The sequence below is a fragment of the Rattus norvegicus genome, chromosome 15 (genome assembly GCF_036323735.1).
Source record: "Rattus norvegicus strain BN/NHsdMcwi chromosome 15, GRCr8, whole genome shotgun sequence".
NCBI lineage: Eukaryota > Metazoa > Chordata > Mammalia > Rodentia > Muridae > Rattus > Rattus norvegicus.
Genome location: NC_086033.1, coordinates 47,112,636 through 47,139,024, shown reverse-complemented (window position 1 = coordinate 47,139,024; position 26,389 = coordinate 47,112,636). Strand labels below are relative to the sequence as shown.

The window sequence follows — 26,389 nt, the reverse complement described above, 5'->3', positions numbered from 1 at the left end:
AACTGGTCCAACAGCTCTCTTTACCCAGGTCCTGCTGAAAGAAAACAGGCCTACAAGAGTGTTGACACACAGGCTTACAGAAGGGTCAAACCACTGTCAGAGACTCCAAGACAAGCTAACACCAGAGACAGTCTGATGGCTAGAGGCAAATGCAGGAACCTAAGCAATGGAAACCAAGACTACTTGGCATCATCAGAGCCCAGTTCTCTCTCTCACCAAAGCAAATACTGGATATCCCAACACACTGGAAAAGCAAGATTTGGATTTTAAGTCACATTTCATGATGATGGTAGAGGATTTTAAGAAGGACATAAATAACTCCCTTAAATAAATACAGGACAACACAGGTAAACAAGTAGAAGCCCTTAAAGAGGAAGCACAAAAATCCCTTAAAGAATTACAGGAAAACACAACTAAACAGGTGAAGGAATTGAACAAAACCATCCAGGATCTAAAAATGGAAATAGAAACAATAAAGAAAACACAAATGGAAACAAACCTAGAGATAAAAACCTAGAAAAGAGATCAAGAGTCATGGACACAAGCATCACCAACAGAATACTAGAGAAAGAAGAGAGAATCTAAGGGACAGAAGATACCATAGAAAACATTGACATAACCATCAAAGATAGTTATAAAATGCAAAAAAGCTCCTGACCCAAAACATCCAGGAAATTCAAGACACAACGAGAAGATCAAACAAGGATAATAGGTACAGAAGAGAGTGAAGACTCCCAACTAAAAGAACCAGTGAATATCTTCAAAAAAATTATAAAAGAAAACTTCCCTGACCTAAAGCAAGAGATGCCCATAAACATACAAGAAGCCTACAGAACTCCCAAGTAGATTGGATCAGAAAAGAAATTCCTCCCATCACATAACACTCAAAACACCAAATGCACAAAACAAAGAAAGTATTAATAGCGGTAAGGGAAAAAGGTCAAGTAGCATAGAAAGGCAGATCTAAGTCCAGTCACCTGTTCCTTTCTCTATGGCTATCTGACTAACCTCTCCCCTCTGACTCTTTCCCTGAACTCCTATCTCTGTCCGGAGGTTCTGCCTGTCTTTTGCTTTTCTATGCACCAGTCATATTTTTATTAAACTAATAAGGAGGTGATGGAGAAGAAATTTACAAAACATTGAGACTGGTGATGCTTCATACAAAGTCAACCTTTACCCAGTCCACATGAGATCATCCCAACTTAGCTTCCTTAGATGACAGCAATCCAAGGCAAGGAAATCCTACATGCACAAGAGAAGTCCAATATACCCTTTGTATTACCTAGTAACACACAAGGATGGTTGTGTTTGGTATTAATTTCTTCTTTCTGACTCTATTTCAAGTCTTGCCACCTCCTTATCCAGGGACCTAGTGCATTTTATACATAGTTCTTTTTCAGTGCCTGACTTTAGTTGATATCAAAATTATTTATTGAATTAATGTTGAATGTATTTGACAGGTATTGGATAAAGAAGACCATTAAATTGTTCATTCAAAAGTAGCCACCATAAAATATGTGAAAAGCAGATTTGTCTTCAAATTCCAAATTTTGTGATTCATAAATGATTGTATTTATTTTAAATAATCTGAAAAAGTTCATAACATGATTTCATAATGAGAGTCACAGTTTTATCCCCCAAGATAATCCTGCAGATCAAAAGTCATGGTACCAAAATTGTTATTATGATATAAGAAGATATTTCATAATAGTAAAGAAATGTAAGTGCTCAATTAATAAAGACTAAAACTGTCTTTACAAAACTCTACAAGAAGTATTAATTAACCTTTAACCTTCTACATTCATGACCCAGTAAAGAGTTGTAGCAGGCATTAGGATAGAACTATGCAAGGAGAGATGAGAAAAGAGAGACAACATTTGAGATATAAATAAAAAGTACTTACTAATAAACAAGAAAGATGGGACAAGATGTTCACTTAACACTGTACGTTGATTGCAAAATATGGAAATGTTTACAGAGACAAAGATTTGGAAAACTAGACACACAGCCAAAGACATAGCTTTGCCCTTCTTTACCCTAGCCATTGAGTTCAGAAATATTTATCAATGAGAATTTTTCTTCCAATGCTGGTTTTTATGGCAATAAATAATTGAAGAGGAATTTTAAAATTCCAAGAATAAAGATGTATCAGACAATTGACAGGGATGTTGAGGAAAGATCACAATGAAGGTGCTAGACAGTGGGCATACGAATGATACTTTCAAATATATTAGAATCAGTAACCCAGAAGTTAGCGATTTTGATTATAATGCTTCCTTTGCTTTTATATGAAGTTATTTGCTTTCAGTGTATATATTTTTAGTTATAATAAGGAATTAATATGTTCCTAAGATCCAAATAATCCAGGAAATATAGTTACAAGTATTTTATCATCTTGAATATCAAAATATGAAATTCATTAAAATGTTGCAAGTTTATAAATCGATATATTTTTCTTGAAAACAAAACAAGCTCTTTATAAATTTTTCTTGTTTTACTTTCGTTAATTATCCACTACAGATTTGTCTAACAATTGCCATTGTATAAGAGTTATTCATCATTGAGTGGGGCAGCTTAGAGTCAGGGTTTGAGGGTTCAAGTTGGGGAGAGGTAGGTGAAATTGACCTCTCTATCTTTCTGTGTGACTTGGAGTGAATCTCTACTTCCTTATGATAATCTGAGACAGCAGTAGGAATGGCTAATATTTAATTACTACTGAATAAGCCTGGTTCTCAGTCATATATATATATATATATATATATATATATATATATATATATATATATATATATATATATATATGACTGTCCGTAATGACCAGTGGTTATGTCTGCAGCTATCACAAGGTTTATATGAAAATACCTCAAAGCATAAATTATTTGCAACCGAAAACCTTTCTATTATCAATGATTTTGGACAGGGATATTCAATCTGTACTTTTAATTCTAAGTTTATGTGTTAATACTTTATACTGTTATATTTCTTACCTATTTTCTCTTCCAATATGTCACTTTCATCTGTTTCTGATCCAAGAAACCAAGGTTGCAAATAAGTCATGTTACAAGCAGAATGAAGGTGGGTCAAAGTACGGATACTGTCACGTGGAGAATGGTACCCACATGCCCTGCAAAGCCAAGTAAGCAGATGTATTGTTTAAATCTTCTCTCCACAGTCCTCACTGGGACAATGACACATTTTCTCCCACATATGTTGTTTTATTCTAGTTCAAGAGAAGGTGATAGGCTAGATAGATAGTTCAGAGGTAAGAGCACTGGCTACTATCACAGAGGACCTGAGTTCAACCCCAGCACCAACATGGAGGCTTCTAACCACCTGTCGCTAAAGTTCCAGGGGTACTGAAGCCCTTTTCTGACTTTTCTTAGGCACCTGGCATGCAGGTGGTACATATACATACATGCAGACAAAACAGTCATACACACACAATAAATACATTTAGGGAAACACTGAAAAGAAATTAGTGTTCTTTTGGCACTTTTACAAGCTAGTGCTTTTCATTATGAATTTCTGGGTAGAAATATTTATTGACACAGAAAATAACCACTACATGACATATATAATTGCATTTAAATTTATCATGACATTTGCATGAGAAAGATTATAGCAAGAAAGTGAAGTACAATTCACCCAAAGAACTCACTTTAATTTCAGTATTGATATCTTGAAAATAAGGATAAAACCCACATCAGATATACTTGAGATTTTTGTTATGAATTTTTTTATTCTGCAACTCTAAGACAATCTTTAAAATTCAACTTAAATACGTTACATTATTTTTTCATTTTATTTACATATATTAGGGTGATGAGTGAAACAGTTATGGAAAAGGAAATACACAGGCTTTAGCAAAGCAATACATGGGGTATATGTGGGAAGGTAGTAGGGCTGGTCCATCCCTCCTCTGTAGCCTGTGAGTATTGGATTAGCCTTTCTAACTGTGTTAACAGCAGATAATGAGTGTAACATGATGCCCAGATATTTTGTCCCCCTTCAGACATCACCTGGTCATCTAGTAGTCATTGTCTGTGGTGGGCATTTATTCCACATTTTCTTTGCCCAGCACCATCCTTGCAGTTTTGCTATGAATCATTGTCTGTGTCCTGAAAAGCACCCAGGAGAGTGTGGAAGAGCTGTGTCTTCCTGATTCAGCACTCATATCGTCTCTAACCATAAGAAATAGCACAGTCTCATTCTCTCCCTTTTATAATACTTGTTCACAGTCTTTCTCTAATTTCACATGAAGCAGTTGACTATGGTTTGATTGGCTTGACTTTTCTTACATTTTGTGTTGGTTGTCTGAAGGCTTCTCTATGTGTTGAGCAGTTGAATCTGCATGTTTGGAGGGAGAACTCTGAGTGCCATGCTTAATTCTTTGAAATGTCAAGAGACCTTTGGCTTTATGCAGACTGCTTTCTTGTGGAAAATTGAGGCACTCAACTTTTAGAGCTTATCTAAAGGAAATAAAATAATGAAAAAATACATGACTGTCTAGGCACCTTTGTAAGGTCAAGGATCTTTCCTTGGAGCATCTTCTAGCTCCATCCCCAGGCACTTCTCTGTCAGTGATGGCTTCTCCAGCTTCACCCATGGCATTCAGTCCTAATTTGCTTTCTGTATCTGTGATGAAGCACTCTCACCAAAAGCAACTTTTGGAGGAAAGAATTTGAATGATTTTAACTTCCAAATTACAGTCCGTCATTGAGGGAAGGCAGAGCAGGAACTGAAGGCAGGAACTGATGCCAAGGCTCTGGGGGGGTTTTGATTACTGCCTCAGTCCCCATGGTTTACTCAGCTTGTTTCTTACACAGCCCACCCAGTACTGTCTGCCTCGGGATGGTACTGTCCATAGTGAAGCTAGGCCCTCCTACATCAATAATTAAGACAGAAACTGCCAAACAGATATGTCCACAAACCAATCTGATGAAGATAGATCCTCAACTAAGGTTTTCTCTTCCTAGGTGACTCCAGTGTGAGTCAAGTTGATAAAAATAAACCAGCATACATTTCATCATCAAATCTGGTAGGAAAAATGCTCAGAAATGGGGCATGCTCCCTTATTCAAAGCCACCTTCTAGAATTTAGGTTTACAATCCTGCCCTTCCCCCATTAGCAATAACTTAGCCAACTGGCAAAAATTACTTGTAAAGGGATCTATATTTGAGAAACAACATATTTTCCTAACATCTAAGGGTCCTATTAATACACTGTGCATGGGTACAACTAGAAACTATAAGGGAAATATTATTCATTAAATAGTAAAGTTTGGTTTACATTTCTATAAAACTAAAATTTGAATCCTGGGATAAAGTTTGTAATGTGTTGTTGTTGTTGTTTATAGAGATGCCATGTGTGGGAAGTTGTTCTGTGAGGGTGGGTCAGGTGATCTGCCCTGGAAAGGACTTACAATAGCTTTCCTGACTGCAAATTATTTGATCCTGAAGACATCAGTCAAGGAGTAGACATGGTGGCCAATGGAACCAAATGTGGAAATAACAACGCAAGTCAAAATTGTGCCTTGACAGTACATTATTCCACATTTGTACCTTGATTTTTAACTCAATGCTGCTTATTACGAACCTGGGATCTCAGTCCACATGCAGATGAACAAAAGAGGAACTAAATGAGACTGAAACAATACAGACAATTGTTAACTCACACAGCAGTAAGTTCAGAGATGTAAGAACCTTCATGCTAAAGTCGCCGACACAGTGCTACCACCAAGGACCAATGCTGTCTCTCCTTGCTTCCTGCTATTTCTAGCAAGCTTTTGTATCCATTCATACCCCCCCATGCTCACTACCCAGCAATGCAGAAGCAGGAAACAAAAGTCCGTCCCCTGTGCACCTTTTTTCTTGTTTTTTTTCAGATTTATTTATTTTATGTATGTGAGTACACTCTCACTGTCTTCAGACACACCAGAAGAGGGAATTTGTAATTGGATCCCATTACAGATGGTTATAAACCCCCATGTGGATGCTGGAAATTGAAAGTAGGACCTCTGTAAGAGCAGTCAGTGCTCTTAACTGTTGAGCCATCTCTCCAGCCGGTGTATCTTTTCTTAACAAGAGGGTGTTTTTCCTTGAAGCATAATATGGCCACCAATGTGACATGAGTTTTCATTGTCAGAGTTTTATCACCCAATTGCTTGTAGCATCAACTTGTAGTACAGTAGTCAGCTGCCCTGACAAAGGACAGGGAAGTACCAAAGTTGACCTATGTTTGTTTAAACTCATTCATAGGACTAAAGAAGGCCAGAAAGCACATAGATTCTTACCCTACTAATAAAGCCAGGTGTCATCTTCCATGCCTGTCAAACAATTCAAATTAACAACCACCATTGAACTCTACTTCAATACATTAGATCTTTACTGTTGAATATTTCCCACGTGTTTTTAACAGAGCATTTTATTCTAATGCAATCATGCAAAGGAAGCTCAAATGTAAAAAAAAGAATGAGAGTAGTGCCACACTCCATACCTGTGACCATCTCCTGTCTCCCTCAGAACACCACGCTCATAATATTTTTTTGGTTTGTTTTATGCAAGCCTGCACCCATCCCTTCAATAACATTTAGTAAGGCCCCATCGTGTCTTTAGGATCATGCTATAAAATTTCATAAATATCTGGGTAGGGCATCTTTTCTTTTTATTATTCTTTGCGATTTCAACATGTGTATGTAGTGAAATATGCTCAGATATATCTTATTTCTCCCTTCAACTCTCCCAGCATCCTCTCCACCTCTTTTTCCTTATATATTTCGTTATTATTCCCTCCAACCTTCACCATCATCCTCCTCCTGCTCATAATTGCCAGGATATAGGAACATTCACAGGAACATGAAACCTACCAGTTGTCACACACTCAAAGAAGATCAATGCTCTCATCTCCAGCAGATATACATTGTCAAAATAGCTCCTTAATAAAGGGCAGGGCCTGGAGATCATCTATTGCCTGTGTGCAGAATCTGTGGCTGGCTTGATCTTCTGAAGGTCTTGTTCAGGCACTTGAACCTACCATCCTACTTCTAGACATAAACAAAAGAAATTTATATGTTATTATAGAGACACCAGTGTTAATGGTCACTCTATGCACAACAGCTAGGAAATGGAACTAACCTAGATATCCATCAAGAGATGGATGGCTAAAAAATACAGTATGTATACAAAATGGATTATTAGCTGTAAAGAAAAATGGAAGCACAACATTTATAGGTCACAGGAAAGAACTAAAACAAATTATCCTGAGGGAGGTGATTCAGGCTCAGAAAGGCAAAGTGTGTTGATTTCAGTGCTTCAAACCTGGTGGGTGCTCAATGGATGACAGCTCCTCTGATAATAGTAAAGAGCAAAGGAGAATGCCATTTACATCCTCTCATGGTAGTTACTGTAGCATCACGTGTGGTGTAATTCCAGCACTTACTTCCAGATGTCAGTTACAGCTATGCTTGGTTCTATGTTCAGCATTTAGCTCTATATGTAAGAAGCTGTTAGAGTAAATGAGGTACCTATCAGGAAAGAAGCAAAGCTATTTTAAGGAGGGATTTTTAAATATTTTATTATATAGTAGAAATTAGAGTTTGATTTGTCTCTTTCAAAACATGATAGTGTTTTCCTAATAAAATGTTTGAGTTTAGTCACCGAGAGATGACTCAATGATTAAGACCACATGCTGCTCTTTCATAGAACTAACATTTGGGTCCCAGTGCACATATAGCTCACAACATCATGTAACTCCATTCCCATGGGACCTCACACTTCCTTCTGGCCTTTACAGGCACCAACATATACATGACATTCACTCAAAGACACCTGGATAAATAATAACAAATCTTAAACAAACACATCAAGACATCTGCACATGGGTACTCAAAGATATTGTGACAGCACAAGTAAGCTCAAACCATTGAAAATCCCAAAAGATGGAGAGAAGGTAGGAACAATGCCCAATGCCTAGTTGAGGTCCCATTGGAATTTAGTTGCTGCTGGATGAAAGAGTATCAGTTTTCTCTAAAAGCATACCCCAACCACCAGAAAGTAGACCATATTCCAATGGAAAGCTACACATCCAAGAATATACAGACAACACAAATTGGTCCTAATTTTTGTTTTGTTTTGTTTTGTTTTAAAGAGACAAAGTTGAGTGGATAGGAAAAAAGACTGAACACAGGAAGAGTTAGGGGAATAAACATGATCAAAACATATTGTAGAAAATTCTCAAGGAACAAGGAACTAATAAAAAGTCCTTTTAAAAAAAGTGTTTGAAGACAGAGTTGATGAAAAATTAAGACTCAATTCCATTTAGTCTGATTTAGAAGCTTTGGGAATGTTTCATAAAGCTCACATTTCCACATCATTTCAGGTGTGCATTAATGCAGAGTGTGTGGACATGGAGAAGACATACAAGTCAGCCAACTGCTCCTCCAAGTGCAAAGGCCACGCAGTAAGTTTGGAAAGCCAGCATCTCCAGTTTGCTGAGCCTTATGTAGTCTTAGATCTGTTGTGATGAAGCAGAAACAATACCCTCAGCACTTAGTGATCACAGTTGTTATGCTTATCTGACACTCCAGAGCATGGGAGACTACCTCTGAGCACTTATTATTGGCATCCTTGTGTGTCATTCATACTTCACCTTGGCAGACGAAAGCCAGCAGAGCAGGGGTCTCTTTCATGTCAAAATCAACTTCATGTGGGAGAATGGGGCCTTGAAGGGTGCACTAAGTCTCATGGTGACCTCACAGTATTTATCTTCCACTAGGTGTGTGACCATGAGCTTCAGTGTCAGTGCAAGGAAGGATGGGCCCCTCCTGACTGTGAGGATTCTGCCACAGTCTTCTGTAGTTAACACTGCATATCCTGTCTGAGAAAACTGTCTCTGCCATGCTCTTCCTATCTGTTTATATTAGTTATTTTCCTGTTGTTGTGATTAAAAATACCCAACAAAAGTAACTCAAGACATGACAGGCTTATTTTGGGTCACAGTATGGGTAGCATCTATTATGGGGTAAAGTCACGGTGGCAGGGGAAACATGAGACTGCTGGTCATATTGACTCCACAATCAGAAAACAGATGCATTCTAGTGCTCACTTCTTTGCTGTTGTTATAAATATTATTTTATTACAATTCCTTGCATAGAATGTATTTTGATTATACTCTTTAACCTTCCAAAACTCCTTCCAAGTTCTTTTTACCTCCTTACTGACCATTTCATATTCTCTCTCTCTCTCTCTCTCTCTCTCTCTCTCTCTCTCTCTCAGTGTGTGTGTGTGTGTGTGTGTGTGTGTGTGTGTCAAAAAACTAAAGAATAGAACAAAACTAAAGAATACAAAACTTCACAGAAACACATGGACTTCATCATGTGTTCACCAAGATGGACAAGTGGAGTCAGTCCTGGAGTGTAATTAGCATACCCAGTGAGACTGCATTTATGAAAACTGACTTCCCTTTCCAAGTAGATGTCAATTACAAACAGCTTCTTGTGCAGGAATGGGATATTGTATCTACTTTCTTTTCTTCCTGCTGGGATTTTTGTCTCTTATGAATTTATTCAGGTGTTGTGCATGCTGTCACCCTCTTGTTGAGTTCATTTGTGTCTGGATCATGGTGTCTCCCTGGAGTCATCCACTATGGCTACAGAACATTTGATACCCATCCCCAAGATCTCTTTTTGCAGCATTATAATCATATTTTAAAGATTCTTGCATTGTCAATCTTCATACAGAAAGCTATCTTCAACTCTTCATGTGTAATATGACTTTAATATACCACATATTTATGCTTTTGGCTTTTTTCCACTTCCACGGTAGACAATATACTAGCCAATATTAACTCATGGGACTCCTTGAGAACATGACTTTGATTATGATGGTCACCCTGGGTTCTGTTCTCTGAGTTATTTTCTTGTATTTTGTATTATGCTGTTCTGCTCATTCAGAAGCTGCCTACAGGTTAGTTGTCCTGTTCACTCACATGGTTCCTACAGGTTGGCTGTTCTGTTCATTCACATGCTGCCTGCATTTCATTGGACTCACTTTCTTTGGGACAAGAGATAAGCTGATTCAAACTGGCTAACATGGTTTTTCCTTGCATTTTGAAATGCCTGATGCTCCTACTGACACATCTTTGGGTAGAAGGCAGGCTTCCCTCTAGGTCATAAATGAGGGGATTTGCCAGACTGGGAACTTTGGCTCCCACTTGCCATCATGAATAATATTCCACATAGAGGAGAGAGTTCTATGAATCTTGCTCCTCCTCCTCTTCCTCCTCTTCATCCTCTTCCTCCTTCTCCTCTTCCCCTTCCTCTTCTTTCTCTTTCCTCCTCCTCCTCCTCATCCTCCTCCTCTTCCTCCTTTAACCGAGTGTCCTCCCTTAACTCCTCTCTCTGCATGGTTCCAGGTGATAGTCTGGAGCCAGATAAGACCAGCTTTGGTTACTTGTGTATCAAGCCCCAGTGTGTATAGGGAGAGACTCCTGGAAGATTGTCCCTGTGGTTTATGAACAAATATTGTTCTGTGTTCACAGGGGATAGAAATGAAGGTCATAGAAATAGACCCAAATGAACTGTTTGTCCCAAGTTCAATTGTTTTTGTAGGATTTTCAAACAAAAGAATAACATTTAATTTTAATGTTTACACTTCAATTTACTCTTTCTTTTTATCCAAATTCCTTTACTATCCTCATGGAGATTCTAAACTTCATTAGTTTTTAAAGTTATATAATATATTATACAATATATTATTATCTTCAGTTTATCATGATTGGGGTGGGGCTGCAGGGTGCATTCAGAACAGACTCAACAATTTAATTAGAAAACTCTTAGATGATTCTGTCTTTTACTAAAATAACCTTGCATCTTGACTTTGATCTCCCTGAAACATTTATTTATGTGTATTTATTAATCTATAGGAGTTCTTTATCCTTACTGAGGTGGTAAAGATTCCACATACTGATTTGATACTATCCTCATTGATCCATTCCATAAAGTTCAGAAGAAATATTGACACCCAGTGGATCACCAAAAACACGCCACAAGCACAGAGAAATGGTGGGCTGGCATATATAGGCATCAAGACTTATGACCTTGGAAAAAAAAGCCCCAAGCTCTACCCTTCAGTGGGTGGTGGTTACTCTTAAGTCTCAAGAAGAAATACCACCCTTAACATACATGATGTTTGTGGTAAAATTCATACCTAATAAACAATTTAGGACAGTAAATTTTGCTAAGTAATGAGTAATCTTTTAGAAAGATTGTCTTCACCCAACTCTCTAAAATGCATTTAAAAGCATTTATTTATGTCACTAAATATTTCTATGTAGGTATGAGATACCATGTGATATTTTGGTATATTTTACATTATATTACTTTGGAGTCAGTTTAAACACATTTTCTTCTTCAAACATTTAACATTCCTTTTGCTGTTATATTCCCTGGTTTCTGTTGAAATATTTGAAATTTATTCAGTGAAGTTTGTAAAGTCATGGTGCATGATTTTTTTCTAATGAATTATTTTGTGTCCACTAATTGAAAACATAAATATATAATTATTTTTCCAGTTACTTACAGCTTTTAAATCGATATATGATATGCAAATCACCACTTTTAATCTGACTCTCATCTTGTAGAAGTCTCTGAACAGACTTGTTTCTATAAACAATGGTTACCATGTTTCAACTTCACTACCCAGTGACTTGATAACAGACTCTGAAAGCCAAAGTAAACCTTTTAATACATGCCAAGTGAGCCATATTTTATGTGCAAAAAGTCATCATGGTGCATATATACATTATCAAAAAGTACCTTGAAGAACATTCATCATTTCTCTATGGTAACAGGGGTCAATAAATCCCTTTGCTAGATTTTCAGATGGACAGTGAAATTCTTTCAATATTAGCCCTAGTGTGTAATATAACTGAGCACATTTGTAGCTGACTACAACATATCCCATTATTTCCCTGACTCTCCCCACCAGCATCCTACTACCACCTGCTTCCTACCATGAAAGAAAATGTGGATTTTTCTAGTTACTTAGTTAATACCAAGAATGATTACATGGTAATCAGAGAACATATTATTTAAAACATATGGTAAAATTCATTGACAATTACCTTATGGCCTAGCATGTAATCACATGTGCAGGTGTTCTGGGTATGAGCAGGAAAAAGTATTAACATGAGCTTTGCACTGTGACCTGTGGCTACCGATGTTCAGGTTGGTCAGTACCATTGCCTGCGTATAATCCCAACTAATAGGTTTTTTTTGTTGTTGTTGTTATACCAGTTGCTGTGTAGAACTCTTAAAAATTACCACTCTATTTGGGGGTTCGTTATATGGGTTAGCAGTTAAGAGCACATGCTGCTTTTGTGAAGGATGCTGGCTGGATTCCCAGAACTCACCTGACAGCTCACAGTCATCAGTAATTCCATCTCTAGGGGATCTGTCAAGCTCTCCCGGACTCTTCAGCACTATATTCCCATGATGCCCATACATGCATTCAAACTCTCAAACATAAATAAAATATAATAAAATAATATAAAATAAATAAACCTTTGACTGTTTTTTATATTATAAGATGGTACTGTCAGTGACAATCTAATTAGAAACCAAGATTTTGTTCGTATACACATTTAGAATGGCTATGTAGTCTCAGTAAATTCACACGGTCATCACTGTAAACTTACTGTCCATCTTTATGGCTTTTTGTCTTTCAAAGTCTACAGTTCCAAGAGACCAAGATGGCTGGTCCATAATCTTTTGTGTTTGTGTTGCTATAACATCTTCATATTTACATCCATCCTTCCTGAGTCATCTTGAAACTTGCATATTTTAAGAAAAGCATGCAGTATTAAAATCCTTGGTCTCTCATAAACCATTAGGTTTAGCTTTACTTTCAAAGTTTAACTGGAGAACATATTACTAATATTCTGGAACGCAAATCCTCATTTATATTGTGCAGTTTCTATGTGTTTTGCCTCACCTAAGCTTCTTTTTACTCTTTTTTATTTCATTTTGTGCTATATTATAAACCAGTTGGCCATTTTAGTAACCATTATTTTATTAATTTGGAGGATGTGCAGTTTTTAATTCCTTTACTAGTTGTCCCAAAATTTTCCACTTATCTTTATTTGCTTAACTAGATTTTGTTTTTAGAGTAGTTGTGGATCCACAGCAACATTGAGTCCAACGTCCAAGGGTTCTCTTATGCCCCTGCATCCCTACTGTAAAGCAGTACATTTCAGAGTCAATAAACCTTTATTGACAGCACATTTTCATCCAAAGCATAGCTCCTTTAGGTTTTCCTTGTTCATTTGTGCTCTCTGCTTTTCTGTGATTCTAAACTATCCCTCCTTTCTTCCTTCTCATTTTTTGTTGTCAGTCTTGGAGATTGCACCTGGGACCTTGTGCATGCTAGGCAAGCATTTTCCAACCAAGATACAACTGAACCTGCTATCCCCAATCATCTTCCTCTTTGTCTGCTCTTTAAATAATGTTTGTATTAATGTGGTGAGAGTCTCATACAATGTATTTTGATCATCTGTATCCAACTCTCCCAACTTCTCGCAGTTACATCTTCCCTGCCCTTCCTTCCTTCCCAACTCAATTTCCAGGCACTGTCTTCTCTTCTTCTCCCATCCAGTCCATCTTGAGCCTGTAGGTAGGGCCTGCCCTGGAATGTGCTGACCTTTGAGGTGTCACACGTTAAAGGAAACTGACTCTGTTTCCTTTGTGTTTGTCTAAATGCTTACTCCCTCATTAATGTCCACAAAGAAAATTTCCTATGTTTTGTGATTTACTGGATTGAGCGTGTTTTTTGTTTTGTAAATGTTTCATGCTGTATGCTGATCAAGACCACCATTATTAGCAATAGAAAAAGCTAGCATTTCTCTTTAATTAGTTTTATCCTAAAATACACATTTACTATCTGGCTTTTTTCCACAAGCCACAACTTTGTTCTCTCTGATTTGGAGTGTTTGTAAACACTCCATTTAGGTCCTTTGTATTCTTAAAATACTGATTGTTCTAATGCTAGTCCAAATGCACCCATTTATACCCCCATTCTGAAGCTAAGTTGTACCTAGCAGAAATGCCAGTTTTATTTTCCTTTGACTTCAGTGAATAATAATTTTATGGAAGTTGAAGAGAATTACATATTCAAATGCACACTATTCTCTTCTATTGAATTCTGCTTTCTGTAGTGTCTACCTCCACCTGTGTAATATGTCTTCACATGTGTAACTTTTTTTGCATTTTTCTCTTGTGACTAGATTGCTAATCTATGTACTAGGAGGAGTGGCTAATCTGTTCTTCAGATGTGTGAACTTTCTGGTCTCTGATGGTTTCAGATAAGTGTAAAACAAATGAACAGATGAGATGTCAGTGCATCCAGGTTGAATTAATTGCTTAGGCTGGTAGGTTAGGAACAAAGATGAAACAGGAACTACATCTCCATCAGCTTTTTGCTCATGGCTTAGCTCCTTATTTGTCAGTGAGAGCAATGCTATCTCAAGGCTTTAATTTCTTTCTCTTCTCATTCCAAGGCTGGATTTAAAATGTGTTTGCTTCCTGCTTTGCCATCCTCTTAGTCTATACTCTCTTTTAGACTCCGAGGCTTCACCCTCCTCCTACTGCAGCCTCCCTTCTTCTCTGCTAAGACTTCTCAGTAAGAAGACATTTAGCCCAACTTTTCTGGAAGGTGTCCTGTGGATTTCTGTTTTACTTGTTCTTTATAAACTGTAATCATCACCAACACTAATTTCATTCTTCCAATTCTGCTAGTTTCTTGTTTTTTTGACAAAATAATTGGTTAAGTGTCTTTAGGAAAGGAGGGCTTGCTTTAGTTTCCAGTTTTGAGATAATGTCCATCATGGTGGGTAATACATAGTAGTGGGAGAATGAGGTAGCAGGTCACATGATACTTACAGTCAGAAAGCAGGAAGAAATACAGTGTCCATAGGTTTCTCTGCTCATCCCCTCTTCAGCTCAGCCTGGAAAACCAACCCATGTTCAAGAGGTCTTCCCTCTTCCCATTTCACAGATATTGTGACAGTGAAGGTTAACCATTATATTAGTTGTGAGAAACTTTCCATGGAGACAGATTCACTTGGCAAAAGCTATGTAAATTTTGTGAAAAATAGAAATGTCAGGACAGGTTCAAAGCATTCCATTTTGTTACATGGGAGCTGGAGGTACAAGGATGACAGCAAGTTTGAGAATAGCCTTAGCTACATAATCTGTATAATGCTAGCCTGGGTTACATGGACTGTATGATTACTGGGGGAAAAAAGGAAAGAAGAAAGGGTGGGAAGGAAAGAAAGAGAATGGAAGATAGGGAAGAAAGTAAAGCAGATTGGGAAGGATAGAGGAAGGGAGGGAAGGAATTGAGGAAGAAAGAATGGAAGAAAAGAGACAGACTAGTGAGAGGTAAGATTCTGGGTCCTCAACAGAATTCTTGTGCTCTCTGTTGTAGACTTCTCAACCGTGGTTGGTGTGTTCTTCCCCATGGCAGTCATATTTGTGGTGATTGCTATAGTGATCTATCACCAAAGTGCCAGAAGAAAACAAAGGAGAGTTCAGAGGTATGCCTTTATGTGCTTTGGGGACCCTCTGTCATCTGCTTCATTTGACATTAGAGTCTATGACTTAATTCTTCAGATTTTATTTTATTTCAAATATTAATAAATCCATACATATGCTTTTGGGTGGTTTGTATTCATTTTTGTCTTCTTTTGGTTTTTGTTTGTTTGTTTGGCTGGTTGGTTGGTTTGGTTTGGTTTGGGGTTTTTTGTTTGTTCGGTTGGGTTTTTTTTTTTGTTTTATTGTTGTTGTTTTGTTTTGTTTGCAGAGCAGAAACTAGGCATTCCTTTCCCCAGGCAATCTTTTATAGCAAGATTTGCATCCTTTTCTCCCTGTGGCTATTTTTTTTAATGACAAGAGTTGACATTAGCTCTCATTACTAAATACTTTTGCATTTTATTAAGAAGAGAACACATTTATTGTCTAACAGACATCTTGCAGAGGATTTTCTATAAGTAAGCTGCAATATTCCCACTTTCTGCATGAATATGATTTCTGTCTCCTAAGGGTATAGAAATCACTTTCAATGAGTATGGGGAAAGGGAAATGTTCATAAAGCCTGCTGTTTTCTTCCAAAGTGAGAATCAGCAGCTTTGGTGTATGGAGATCCTTTCTCTTGCAAACACCGTTTTAGCATAGCAAGATCTTTTTTTCATCTCTTTCCAAGTCTGACTTATTTTGGTGGAACTTATTCATACAAAATAACTCTTAGGTAAATACTTGATGAACTAAGAATAATTAAATATCATGATTTAGAAAAAGGTTGACTCAACACCATTATTATTAGGGATCAGGGTTCTGCCAAGAAATAAAAGAAAATGTCTAGTCGTGGTTATGACTCACAGGATAGTAGTGGTGCCTAACTTGCAACTAAAAGCTGAGGGATCATCTGTGAGGGAACAGAAGGAACCCTGGTAGCAGAATAGGGCATGGTGGAAAAAGGAAGTTGTTCATCCTCTGTTGGAACTCTCTGGCATGGTAAAAGTGGTGTTTTGTTCACAGGATTTGTTCTCTGTTACAGGCTACCACCCATCAAGGATGCCAAGCTACACAGGCAGAAGTGTAGACCCCAAAAGGTAAGGATGTTCAACCCTAGGAGGTTAATTCTAGTTTGGCCTGAGTCTGTCATTTGTGTATAGTAGTACCTAGAAATCAACCACACAACAACAAATAGTAAAATTTGTGAACTCTGCACACCCCACATTGTCAATCTTCCCTAGTGTTTTTTTTAACACAAAAGAGAATTCTCGTATAAAAAAGCCCTTGTAAAAAGAGCTCATAAAATACAAACAGAATAAAGGAGGAAATGTTACAGGTTCTCTCTCTCTCCTTCTCCCTCCTCCCCCCGCACCCCATCCTCTCTTTCCCCTCTCTACCCACTCTCATTCTGAACACTTTAACTCTAAGTTTATTCTTACTTCTGGTAAGTTTTTCTCTCTATAAAGTGATGCATATATTTGTATGTTTACACATGTAATATGTAACATTAGGACATAGCCCTTGCCATGTCTTACATGTTTAGGGCGTTCAGCTCAAGTAAATTAATAGGACAGCATCAATGGTGATGTTTGTGATGGAAGTTATTCCTGGTATCCCTGGGGATATCCTGCTGTAAATGGTTGAGCTTTGCTACTGAGATCTTACCTGTCTTACTTCAGGATGTTAAGCTGGGAAAGGGTCACTTACCTGCAAGCTTTATTTAGGCACTTGATGGTTTCATTGTAACGTTTTCCTTTTAGATGAGTCAAATGAAAAAGCTCCATGTGTCTGATCTGCCCACTGAAGAGCAGGAGCCTCCACCTGATGTTGTGAGTTAACAACTTCCCTTCTCTCCCATCCAGTCCAACCTCAATGAACTGCTCCCAAAAGACAGAGACCACATTACTGATTCAGAAGAGTATTGAGATTTATGTTCATATTAACTTAAAACACAATCTCTTCCACTAATCTTTTTTAAATTGCTAAATGTGACAATATCCTTCTACAATTTTACCTCTGAACTTATCTCCCAAATTAAGAACCTAGATTTGGAAGTTGATAATAACAGAATGTTCATGTCTTAGTTGGTGTTTCAATTGTTGAATTAAAACATTGTGACTAGCATCAACTAGAAGAGGAAAAGTTTTATTCCAGCTTCTATCTTATAAATCCATCATTGATGGAAGCCAGGGTAAACATTGGAGCAGAAACCAAGGAGGAATAATGCTAATTGAATTGCTTTTCTTGGCTTGCTTAGCCTGATTTCTTACACAACTCAGGACTACCTGTCAAGGCTGGCCCCACCCATAGTGGGCTAGTCTGTACCACATCAATCATAGATCAAGATGATATTACTGAGACCTGCCTTCATTTCAATCCTGTAAAGACATCTTATTAATTGATATTTTCTCTTCTCAGATACAACTAGGTTTGTGTTAAGTTGGCAACTAGTACAATTCACCCTCTATATTTTCCATTATTAGTAAGTTTAGCATAGGTTATACAGATTAGACAACATTTATTTCTGCCCATTCTTGAGACTGCAAATTCTAAAATTGAGAAGCTGGATGTTCCTGGTGTCTGGTGAGGGCTGCTTCCTGGCTTTAAATTGAGGGGACAGGAGAAGAAAAAAATAGGAGAGGAGAGAAATATTAGAGAAAGAGGAGATAAAATCATCTTTTTGTATCTTTCCATATAAAGACATGGATCCAATTCTGCGAATTCCATCTCAAGCTGTGAATGCCCCAAACTTAATAATTACACCAGGGCTTAGGTCTTTAACATGGGATGTTTTGTGGATACACAAAATAAGTCCACAGTAACCCTTATCATCACGTAGGTGTTGACACTGTGGTTATATCTGGATTAGAGGCTCAGAACTAACTGAAAGTGTCAAACTCATGGGTATAGAAATATTCTTGTGGGTGAGTTTATAAAGTCTCTGTCCCTGAAAACTGTTAACCATTTTCAGCATGCATATAACATTTTTGAAGAAATTACTCCAAGCTGATTTTCCCTTTTTATCTTCTTACTAGCTAATCACAGAGCCAAATTTCCTACCACCACCAATTCCTATTTCCTTGTAAGTATTCAATACTCACTGGTGGATTTTCTGTCAACTGGCTCTAATTCACAGTGCTTTTGTCAATTCTCCCTAGGCTAATTTAACCCCATCATAGCACATTTGTTCTGGGCAACATTGGAAGGCAAGGCCTTCTTCTATACTGACTTCCTATGGCTAATGAATCTTTACTGTAAAAACAATAGTTCTTTTACAAATGTTAAAAATAATTAATGTATCTATTGTATAAGGCAAATATCTTCCAAAGACTTCTATCTGGATGCTCATTCCAGAGGATATAAAATTAGATATTTATGAAGTTATTATTAATTTGTAAGAAGTAGAATGTGAAAAGCTGACATATGAAAGGAAGCTTGAATAAAAGTCAAGTCCTTTTTAATCTTAAGTAAATGTCAAAATCCATTTACTCATGTGTAGTTCCTTTATGCCTAGCTCTTTGTTGTATATAGAAGAGGAAGGGCCAAAGCTCCTTTTGTCAAGATGTCTCATAGATTTAGTGAGCAAATTGGTCACACATGCCTGGTGTACCTAGCTCCTCAAATGCTATTAGTGCCAAAGTGTGAGAAGCTAATGAGAAAACACTTGATGTCAACATGTGAAGCTGGTGAAGCTGAAAACCACTGACAGGGTATTTGGAGTGCGAACTAGCCCCTGGAAAGTAGATTATACTTAAGTGACAAGGTGGGCAGTAATCCAACAAAGGAAGTAACCTTGGCTAAAGTAGGCAAAATGTGCCATTTATACTGACTGACTTACTTTTGTTTTATCGTAGCAACACAAAAGCACCTCCTCTACTACTTTTAGAGCAAGCCCACTTCTGCACCCACATAAGATATCTACAATGAAATTTTTATTGTCTTTTCTTTTTCACCACTAGGGCCAAGGAAAAAAGTCTCAACCATGTCACATAAGGTGTTTACTGTGAGGCAGGGACTGGCATAAGTGCCTTAACTCTGAGTTTTCTTCATAACCTAAGTAAGGGATACTGAAACAAATTCTCAGCTACAAAATCATGGTGACCCCAGTTCCTCATTTTTCATAATAGTGCACAAGGATGATGGAAATAAATGCAACATCCCATTGTCAACCTCCCAACATCCATACCTCTCTTTGCACCTCATTCTTTGGTCAGGCTACTTGTCCTGGACTATTTCTCTATGCTCATAACTCCCCCTCCCCTCCTCTGCTCTTATTCCGCAAATTACCTGCAAGAGCAGTAGAAATGCAGAGTGAGATTCTCACCTTCCATTCTGACGTTCTGATGTTTCTAATTCTTCATTGCTAAGTCATTACATAGTTTATACACTACAGAGTAAGTTTTCATGGAATTCTTTTACATTTTTATTAGTGTCACCTTATATTTACTTAGGTAATTTTTTAGCATGCTTTGATCATCTGAGAGGTTTTTCTATCTTTAAGGGACCGAATGCAAAAGTCTGAAGCAACAACTAAACCAGGGTCGATGATCAGATGGTAAGAGTGGAAATGTCGATGTTTTGGATGGAAAGAAGATGTGCTTACTTCATTCTTACTAGTGCTCTTGACCCTCAGAGGTTAACATGTTCTGGTTTGTGCTATATTTTGAAGAGATTAAAACATTTAAGAAACACACTTTTGAAAATATCCATGCTAATTTAAATGATCTCCTTTCCATACTCCTAGGGAGATGGCTAAAGGAATATATAAACTGTAAAACTCTAGTTGATCCCCCTCCCCCTTTATTTTTACTATAACATTGACTGATAGCTCGAATATCTTGAAGGCCTTAAATTTCTCATTTGGATAGGAATGATGTACTCTCTAATGAAAATTAAACAGGACAGAAAGGACAAAACAAAATCATAAGACACTGGGGAGGTGCATTCATTGCTAACTAAGTAGCAACGTCTTGATTCTTTTAACTTGTCAAATTAGAACATCCAGTTTAAAAAATGTATGTAAGCACCCTGTTTTATGTGTCCATGCTACCCTTTCTCCTGACGTTTGTATTAACCTTGTTATTTGGGAGTATTCTACAATCCAGTAAAATGTGTTAATTAAAAAAAATTAGTCACAGATATTTGTATGCCAACTACTGGCATGGTTAGAGGAAACCTCCCTTTCTAAATAGATAGATAATGTTTTAGCTAAAGAAATGAACATAAACCAGAAGTCACAAACTAGCGACCTGCTGGCTGGGTTTGGATTACAGATGTGTTTTATTTAGTCTAAATTAAAGATGTTGACCACACAAAGTTTATTTTTTAAACTGTTTTTGGTTTCTTAGAAATAAATTTTAAGTTGTGAGATCTTGCATAAACATCTAAATTCCTGGATTAAAAGAAAAAAATCAGATGGTCTGTCAACAACAGAACCATGTTGTCTTTAACATCTTCGGCTTCATTGACAGATGGTAGAACCAATATGGTTGGTTGGGTACCAAATACCCCCTTCCTTGCTTTAGGAACTCTAATTTAGTCTCACTGTCCAGTTTTAGAATGATGGGCACAACTCCATACATGTTATGCTAGCCCACTCATAACAATCACAATATTGGTTTTGCCAGAGATTTGTAAATAGATGGGTAACTCCCCATTTTGTTCCTGTGGATGAGGGAGGAGACATGTTGGGAAATTTCTGAGGGATATTTCTCCATTCATCCTTTCTTCTGGTTGTTGACATGTGATACTTCTGCAGCTGTGCTGTGATCTGAAGGAAAAGATGATGTGAACAAGATAGAGCCGGGAGATAAACAAAATTAACTGCACTTCCTAAGATGTTATTGAACTGGTAGATTAACAATTGTTGAAGTGGGTGCACTTTTTGCTAGGACTTCTTGTACAATCAATAAATTTTCCTTGTTGTCCAAAGCATGTCGAGCTGGGTTTTCTCTCACATGAAGCTGTGTTTACTCTAATGAGTGAAATAGCTTTAGCACTGCCAAGGTGCATGCTCCCCTATTATCTTGGTGGCATTCCCCTTTGTTATGTTTAGGCATTGCATCTATTGCCAACACCCCTTGCCTCTGACAATCTTTTAATTCTGTATCTCAAGGGCAGACTTCCAGACTCAGTAATTCTAGAGTTCACCTACCAACTCTCAATGTCAGACGCTTGCTTTCCATGTGGGAGCTTTTGTGATTGGGTTTCTTAAGTACAGAGCTACTTATATATGATTGCATCTTGAGGTTAAGATGATAAACTTAGAACACTTTCTCCTGACCTGGAAATACATTCCAATTTCACATGAAGACTTAATTGGCTCTTGAGTAACCTTTAAGTTTCTGCCATTTTTGTTTGCTTGCTTGTCTATTTCCTTGTGTTAATAACTCTCTGAGACACAATTTACATTGTCTTTTTGTTTTGTTTTGCTTTTGAAACAACTACACTTACTTGCTATGAATGTGTGTGCTGGTCAGAGGACAAGCAGCAGGAGTTAGTTGTCTCCATTCAGGATGTGGGTCCTTTACACACTGAGACACTTCACTGGCCCTCACATCATATACGGTATGCATGAGGTGTGTGTGTGTGTGTGTGTGTGTGTGTGTGTGTGTGTGTGTGTGTTTGTGTTCACACACCCATGCATACATGCATGTGGAGCTCAGAAAAAATGTTAGTAGTGTCGTTCTTTCCATCCATCTTTATGTGGGTTCCAAGGATTAAACTCAAGTCACTAGGCTTGCTCTTAAAGCACCTTACCTTCCAAACCATCTTTTTTTTCTTAGATATTTTTCTATTTACATTTCAAATATTATCTTCTTTCCCTGTTTCCTGTCCAAAAACCCCTGATCCCATGGCACCACCCCCTTCTTCAATGAGGGCGTTTCCCCACCCACCCAATCCATGCAGACTCCCTGACCTGACATTCCCCTACATTGGGAGGGCCCCAGCCTTGGCAGGATCAAGGGGTTCTTCTCCCATTGGTGCCCAACAAGGCCATCCTCTGCTACATATGCAGTTGGACCTATGGGTCTGTCCATGTATACTCTTTGGATAGTGATTTAATCCCAGGGAGCTCTGGTTGGTTGGTATTGTTGTTCTTAAGGGTTGCAAGCTCTTTCAGCCCTTTCAACCCTTTCTCTAACTCTTCCAATGGGGACTCTGTTCTCAGTTCAATGGTTTGCTGCTAGCATTCACCACTGTATTTGTCAGGCTCTGGCAGAACCTTTCAGGAGACAGTTATATCTGGCTCCTCTCAGCATGTACTTCTTGGCACCAGCAATATTGTCTGAGTTTGGTGTCTGTATTTATATGGGCTGGATCCCCAGATGGGACAGTCTCTGAATGGCCATTCCTTCAATCAATGCTCCAAACTTTGTCTCCATATCCTGTCCTATGAATATTTTGTTCCCCTTTTAAGAAGGACTGAAGCATCTCCACTTTGGTCATCCTTCTTCTTGAGCTTCATGTGGTCTGTGGATTGCATCTTGTGTAATCTGAGCTTTGGGGCTAATATCTACTAATAAGTGAGTACATACCATGTAGGGTTTTTTTGTGATTTGGTTACCTCACTCAGGATATTTTCTAGTTCCATCCATTTGACTATAAATTTCTTGATGTCATTGTTTTTGATAGCTGAGTAATACCCCATTGTGTAGATGAACCACATTTTCTGTATCCATTACTCTGGCATCTGTGTTTTTTCCAGCTTCTAGCTATTATAAACAATGTTGCTATGAACATACTGGAGCATGTGTCCTTGTTATATGTTGGAGCATCATTCTTCTAAACCACCTTACCAGCCCTCACTTTATCTTTTTTAATGTTGAATAATAAAGTATCTTGAGACTAGAACTCTCAAGTAGCCATTTATTTCATGCCTAGAGCATGAAAAATTAGTCATTTAATTATATATATTATATATTATATACATAGATACGTACATACATACATAACATACATACATATGAATGGTGTTTGAACATACTGTGATTTAATAAATGATGTTACTTTGTTCTTAATTAACCAAATAGTTCAAAAGTTCTTAATATATTTAATGGGCACTAATCACATCATCGTCATCTCTCTGTCTCTGTCTCTCTCTCTCTCTCTGTGTCTGTCTGTCTTTCTGTCTCTGTGTGTTCTTTATTATTTCTCTTTTTTAAAAAAATGTAGCACAATCCACTTGAGCTTGACAACATCCCATTCCCTCATTTATCTCACACACTCTGTCTCTCCTGGTGTTTGTCTGAGTCCTTGGTCAGTTTAGAGAACTTCAGTTTGTTTTCACAGTTACTGATTTTATGTTGTCAATCTTCTTCCTTAATTCTAGTATGTGTTGTCAGTGTTGCTCCCATTTGCTTGGTTGGCAGCGAGAGTCCTTTTCAAATCCTCTTTTGTACCAAAATTAATGCAGTATAACTTGTTAGCTAAGGTTAAGGACAAAGTTCATGCAGTGATGAACAATCATACAGACATCATCTTCCTGAAGTTCCTTGTGTTGAGCTCTGTGCTACTGGAGGAGCAGATCCTGAGAAGGACTGTGAGCAAACTGATTTTGAAGTGTGTTCATGCTACCATGGGTGTAATGGGAAGTGAGGAATCAGGATTGGGCACCTTGAGAGGGGGGCTTAGTATGCCTCAGTGAAGGCTTCAACTAGCCACACTCCAGATTTGACCATGGCAGGAGTATTAAAATGGAGGAAAGTCATAATAAAAAAGAAAAAGCCTTTATTCTCTAATGGCAACCAACCATAAATATGGTTCTTCCAAGAGAGATGAGACCTTGGGCAGGATTGCTTTTTTAAATGGTCATAATTTCAAAGAAAAAACACTGAAGGCTCTTTGCAGGCAACCACATGGGGATTCTTTTTAATGCTAGGTGGATATCTTGGCATAGACCCTAGGTTAGTTTATTATTCTTACACTTTTTCTTTGTGTGTTACTTACCTATTGTAGAGTTTTCTTGAAATCTGAAGGCTTTGGCATATATTGAATAGTTATTACAGTCTCCCTGAACAAGTATCACACTAGATCAAAAGGTCCACTATTATGTGAGGGAAAGTTTAACCTCAAGAATTGTGCTTTCTCCATGAGGGATAAGTCATTCTGTTCTTTAAAAAAATATAATCTAATTCAAGGAGCTTGCATCTTGGAGAATAAAGTCCAAGACAAGTACAGCCAAGAAATAGAACAATAAATATTTATTCCTACAGCGGGGAGGAGAACCTGAAATTGTATCTAAAGCAATAACTCTACATTCCAACAAAATACATATGGGAATTTTATTTATAATTTCTATACATAATGATATAGAAAGTTGTGGGTGACTTTCTCCCTAAGCGTGTTCAACTTAATGTCATCATTAAATCAAGATGACAGACACATATTTGGTCATGCTTAGCTCAAGGTAATAGAACATATATTCCAAAAGGTCAAATGGCAGATATGAACTCTTTGAACATGTTCAATTTAAATTATACTGATGGCATACAAAGTGGCTCGAAGCATGCTCAGCTAATCTCATAAAAAATGACAGGCAGGGATGTTTCTGTATACTCTTATCTCCTGTTTCAGCTGGGAAATATTCAAAGATACTTATAAGGTGAGTTAATATCTAAGTTTGCATCTAAATGTCTGCCTCACCTAGAAGATAATGACTAATAAAACAAAGATGGTGCCCAAACAGTCCAGTTTATCATAACTCACACAGAAGAAGAAAAAGTAAAGACAGAAAAAGGAATATATGAAGACACAAGTCAATGAAAACTGGTTAGTTACAAAATGCTAGTGACAGATGAAGCAGTTCTCTGTAAGAGAAATTCCTTGAATGGCTTGGAACATGGTGGTTTTCACCCTGATCCAGGATGCCACCAGGGGTGTCAGCAATAAGTCAAAGAACTGTTTACTTGAATAGGGCTCCCAGAACTGAGATATTTAAAACTTAGGATTAGTAAAAAGTAGGATCACAGAAATGTTGGTGTCAAATGCCCAGACTGAGGGGCTTGGGATTTTGAGTCCTGAGAGATGCACTATCTCAGCTCCAGCGGCCAGGTGTACAAGTCAACTTCATGGAGATCATTTCATTTTCACTTCAATTAAGACTTTTCATTGTCAGAACATCCCCAGGGATGACTATCAGGCAGTCACTTGGTTCAAACATGGCTTATGCCACAAGAACAAGCCCCAAATGGAGTTAGTGCACAATTACATAAGCATAGTTCACTATAATCACCAGGATTCACAAGAGTCAGAACAGTACAAAGAACAAAACAACAACATCATAGGATCAGGTACTTCCCTTCTTAATGTCTATCTCTTATACCTTTCCATGCTTGATAGAGACCCACATTGAGTGTCTTGGTTGAGATAGTTTATCTCTGCTATTACAGCACTTAAAATGCATTCCACATGTTCTTTCCCTGCCTTGCTGTATTGATTATATTTGTGTCTAGGGATTTGCTCTCCAGATGCACCCTTTCAGAGATAGAGCATCAAATAGAGCCATCTATGGTGGTGGAGAACAAGATGTTCAGTTTGAATGCCTCAGGAAGCCCTAGCAGTGGGACTGGATGGTAGCTCAAACTTTGCCTAGTGCAAATGGTGACTGCAGTGAAAGCTTCCTGACAGAAGCAGAGATGAGACGGGGCTTTTCTGACTATGTTATATAGGGGGAACTGGAAGTTTGAATTACATAACTGATGAGCTTCCTTCTCTATACCCTTGCTTCAGCAATCCAAGTTAATTAGGTTGTTAATGTTATAAAATACACATGACAGAAAATATATGATATATAATTTGGTAGCTTTACATTGAAAGCACCAT

General features: G+C 37.7%; 1 protein-coding gene across 1 annotated transcript in view; it reads left to right on the top strand.

Moving 5' to 3' along the window:
• The window catches only part of LOC102550654 (disintegrin and metalloproteinase domain-containing protein 28-like), a 36,765-nt gene extending 15,269 nt beyond the window's left edge, over positions 1–21,496 (top strand). The window contains exons 5-11 of the mRNA XM_063274812.1: positions 3,034–3,136; positions 8,377–8,457; positions 15,480–15,588; positions 16,608–16,662; positions 17,326–17,394; positions 18,601–18,647; positions 20,067–21,496. Coding sequence (XP_063130882.1) covers positions 3,034–3,136; positions 8,377–8,457; positions 15,480–15,588; positions 16,608–16,652 — 338 coding nt within the window. The 3' untranslated portion in view covers positions 16,653–16,662; positions 17,326–17,394; positions 18,601–18,647; positions 20,067–21,496. The remainder of the gene's footprint in view (positions 1–3,033; positions 3,137–8,376; positions 8,458–15,479; positions 15,589–16,607; positions 16,663–17,325; positions 17,395–18,600; positions 18,648–20,066) is intronic.
• Positions 21,497–26,389: the final 4,893 nt, after the last annotated feature.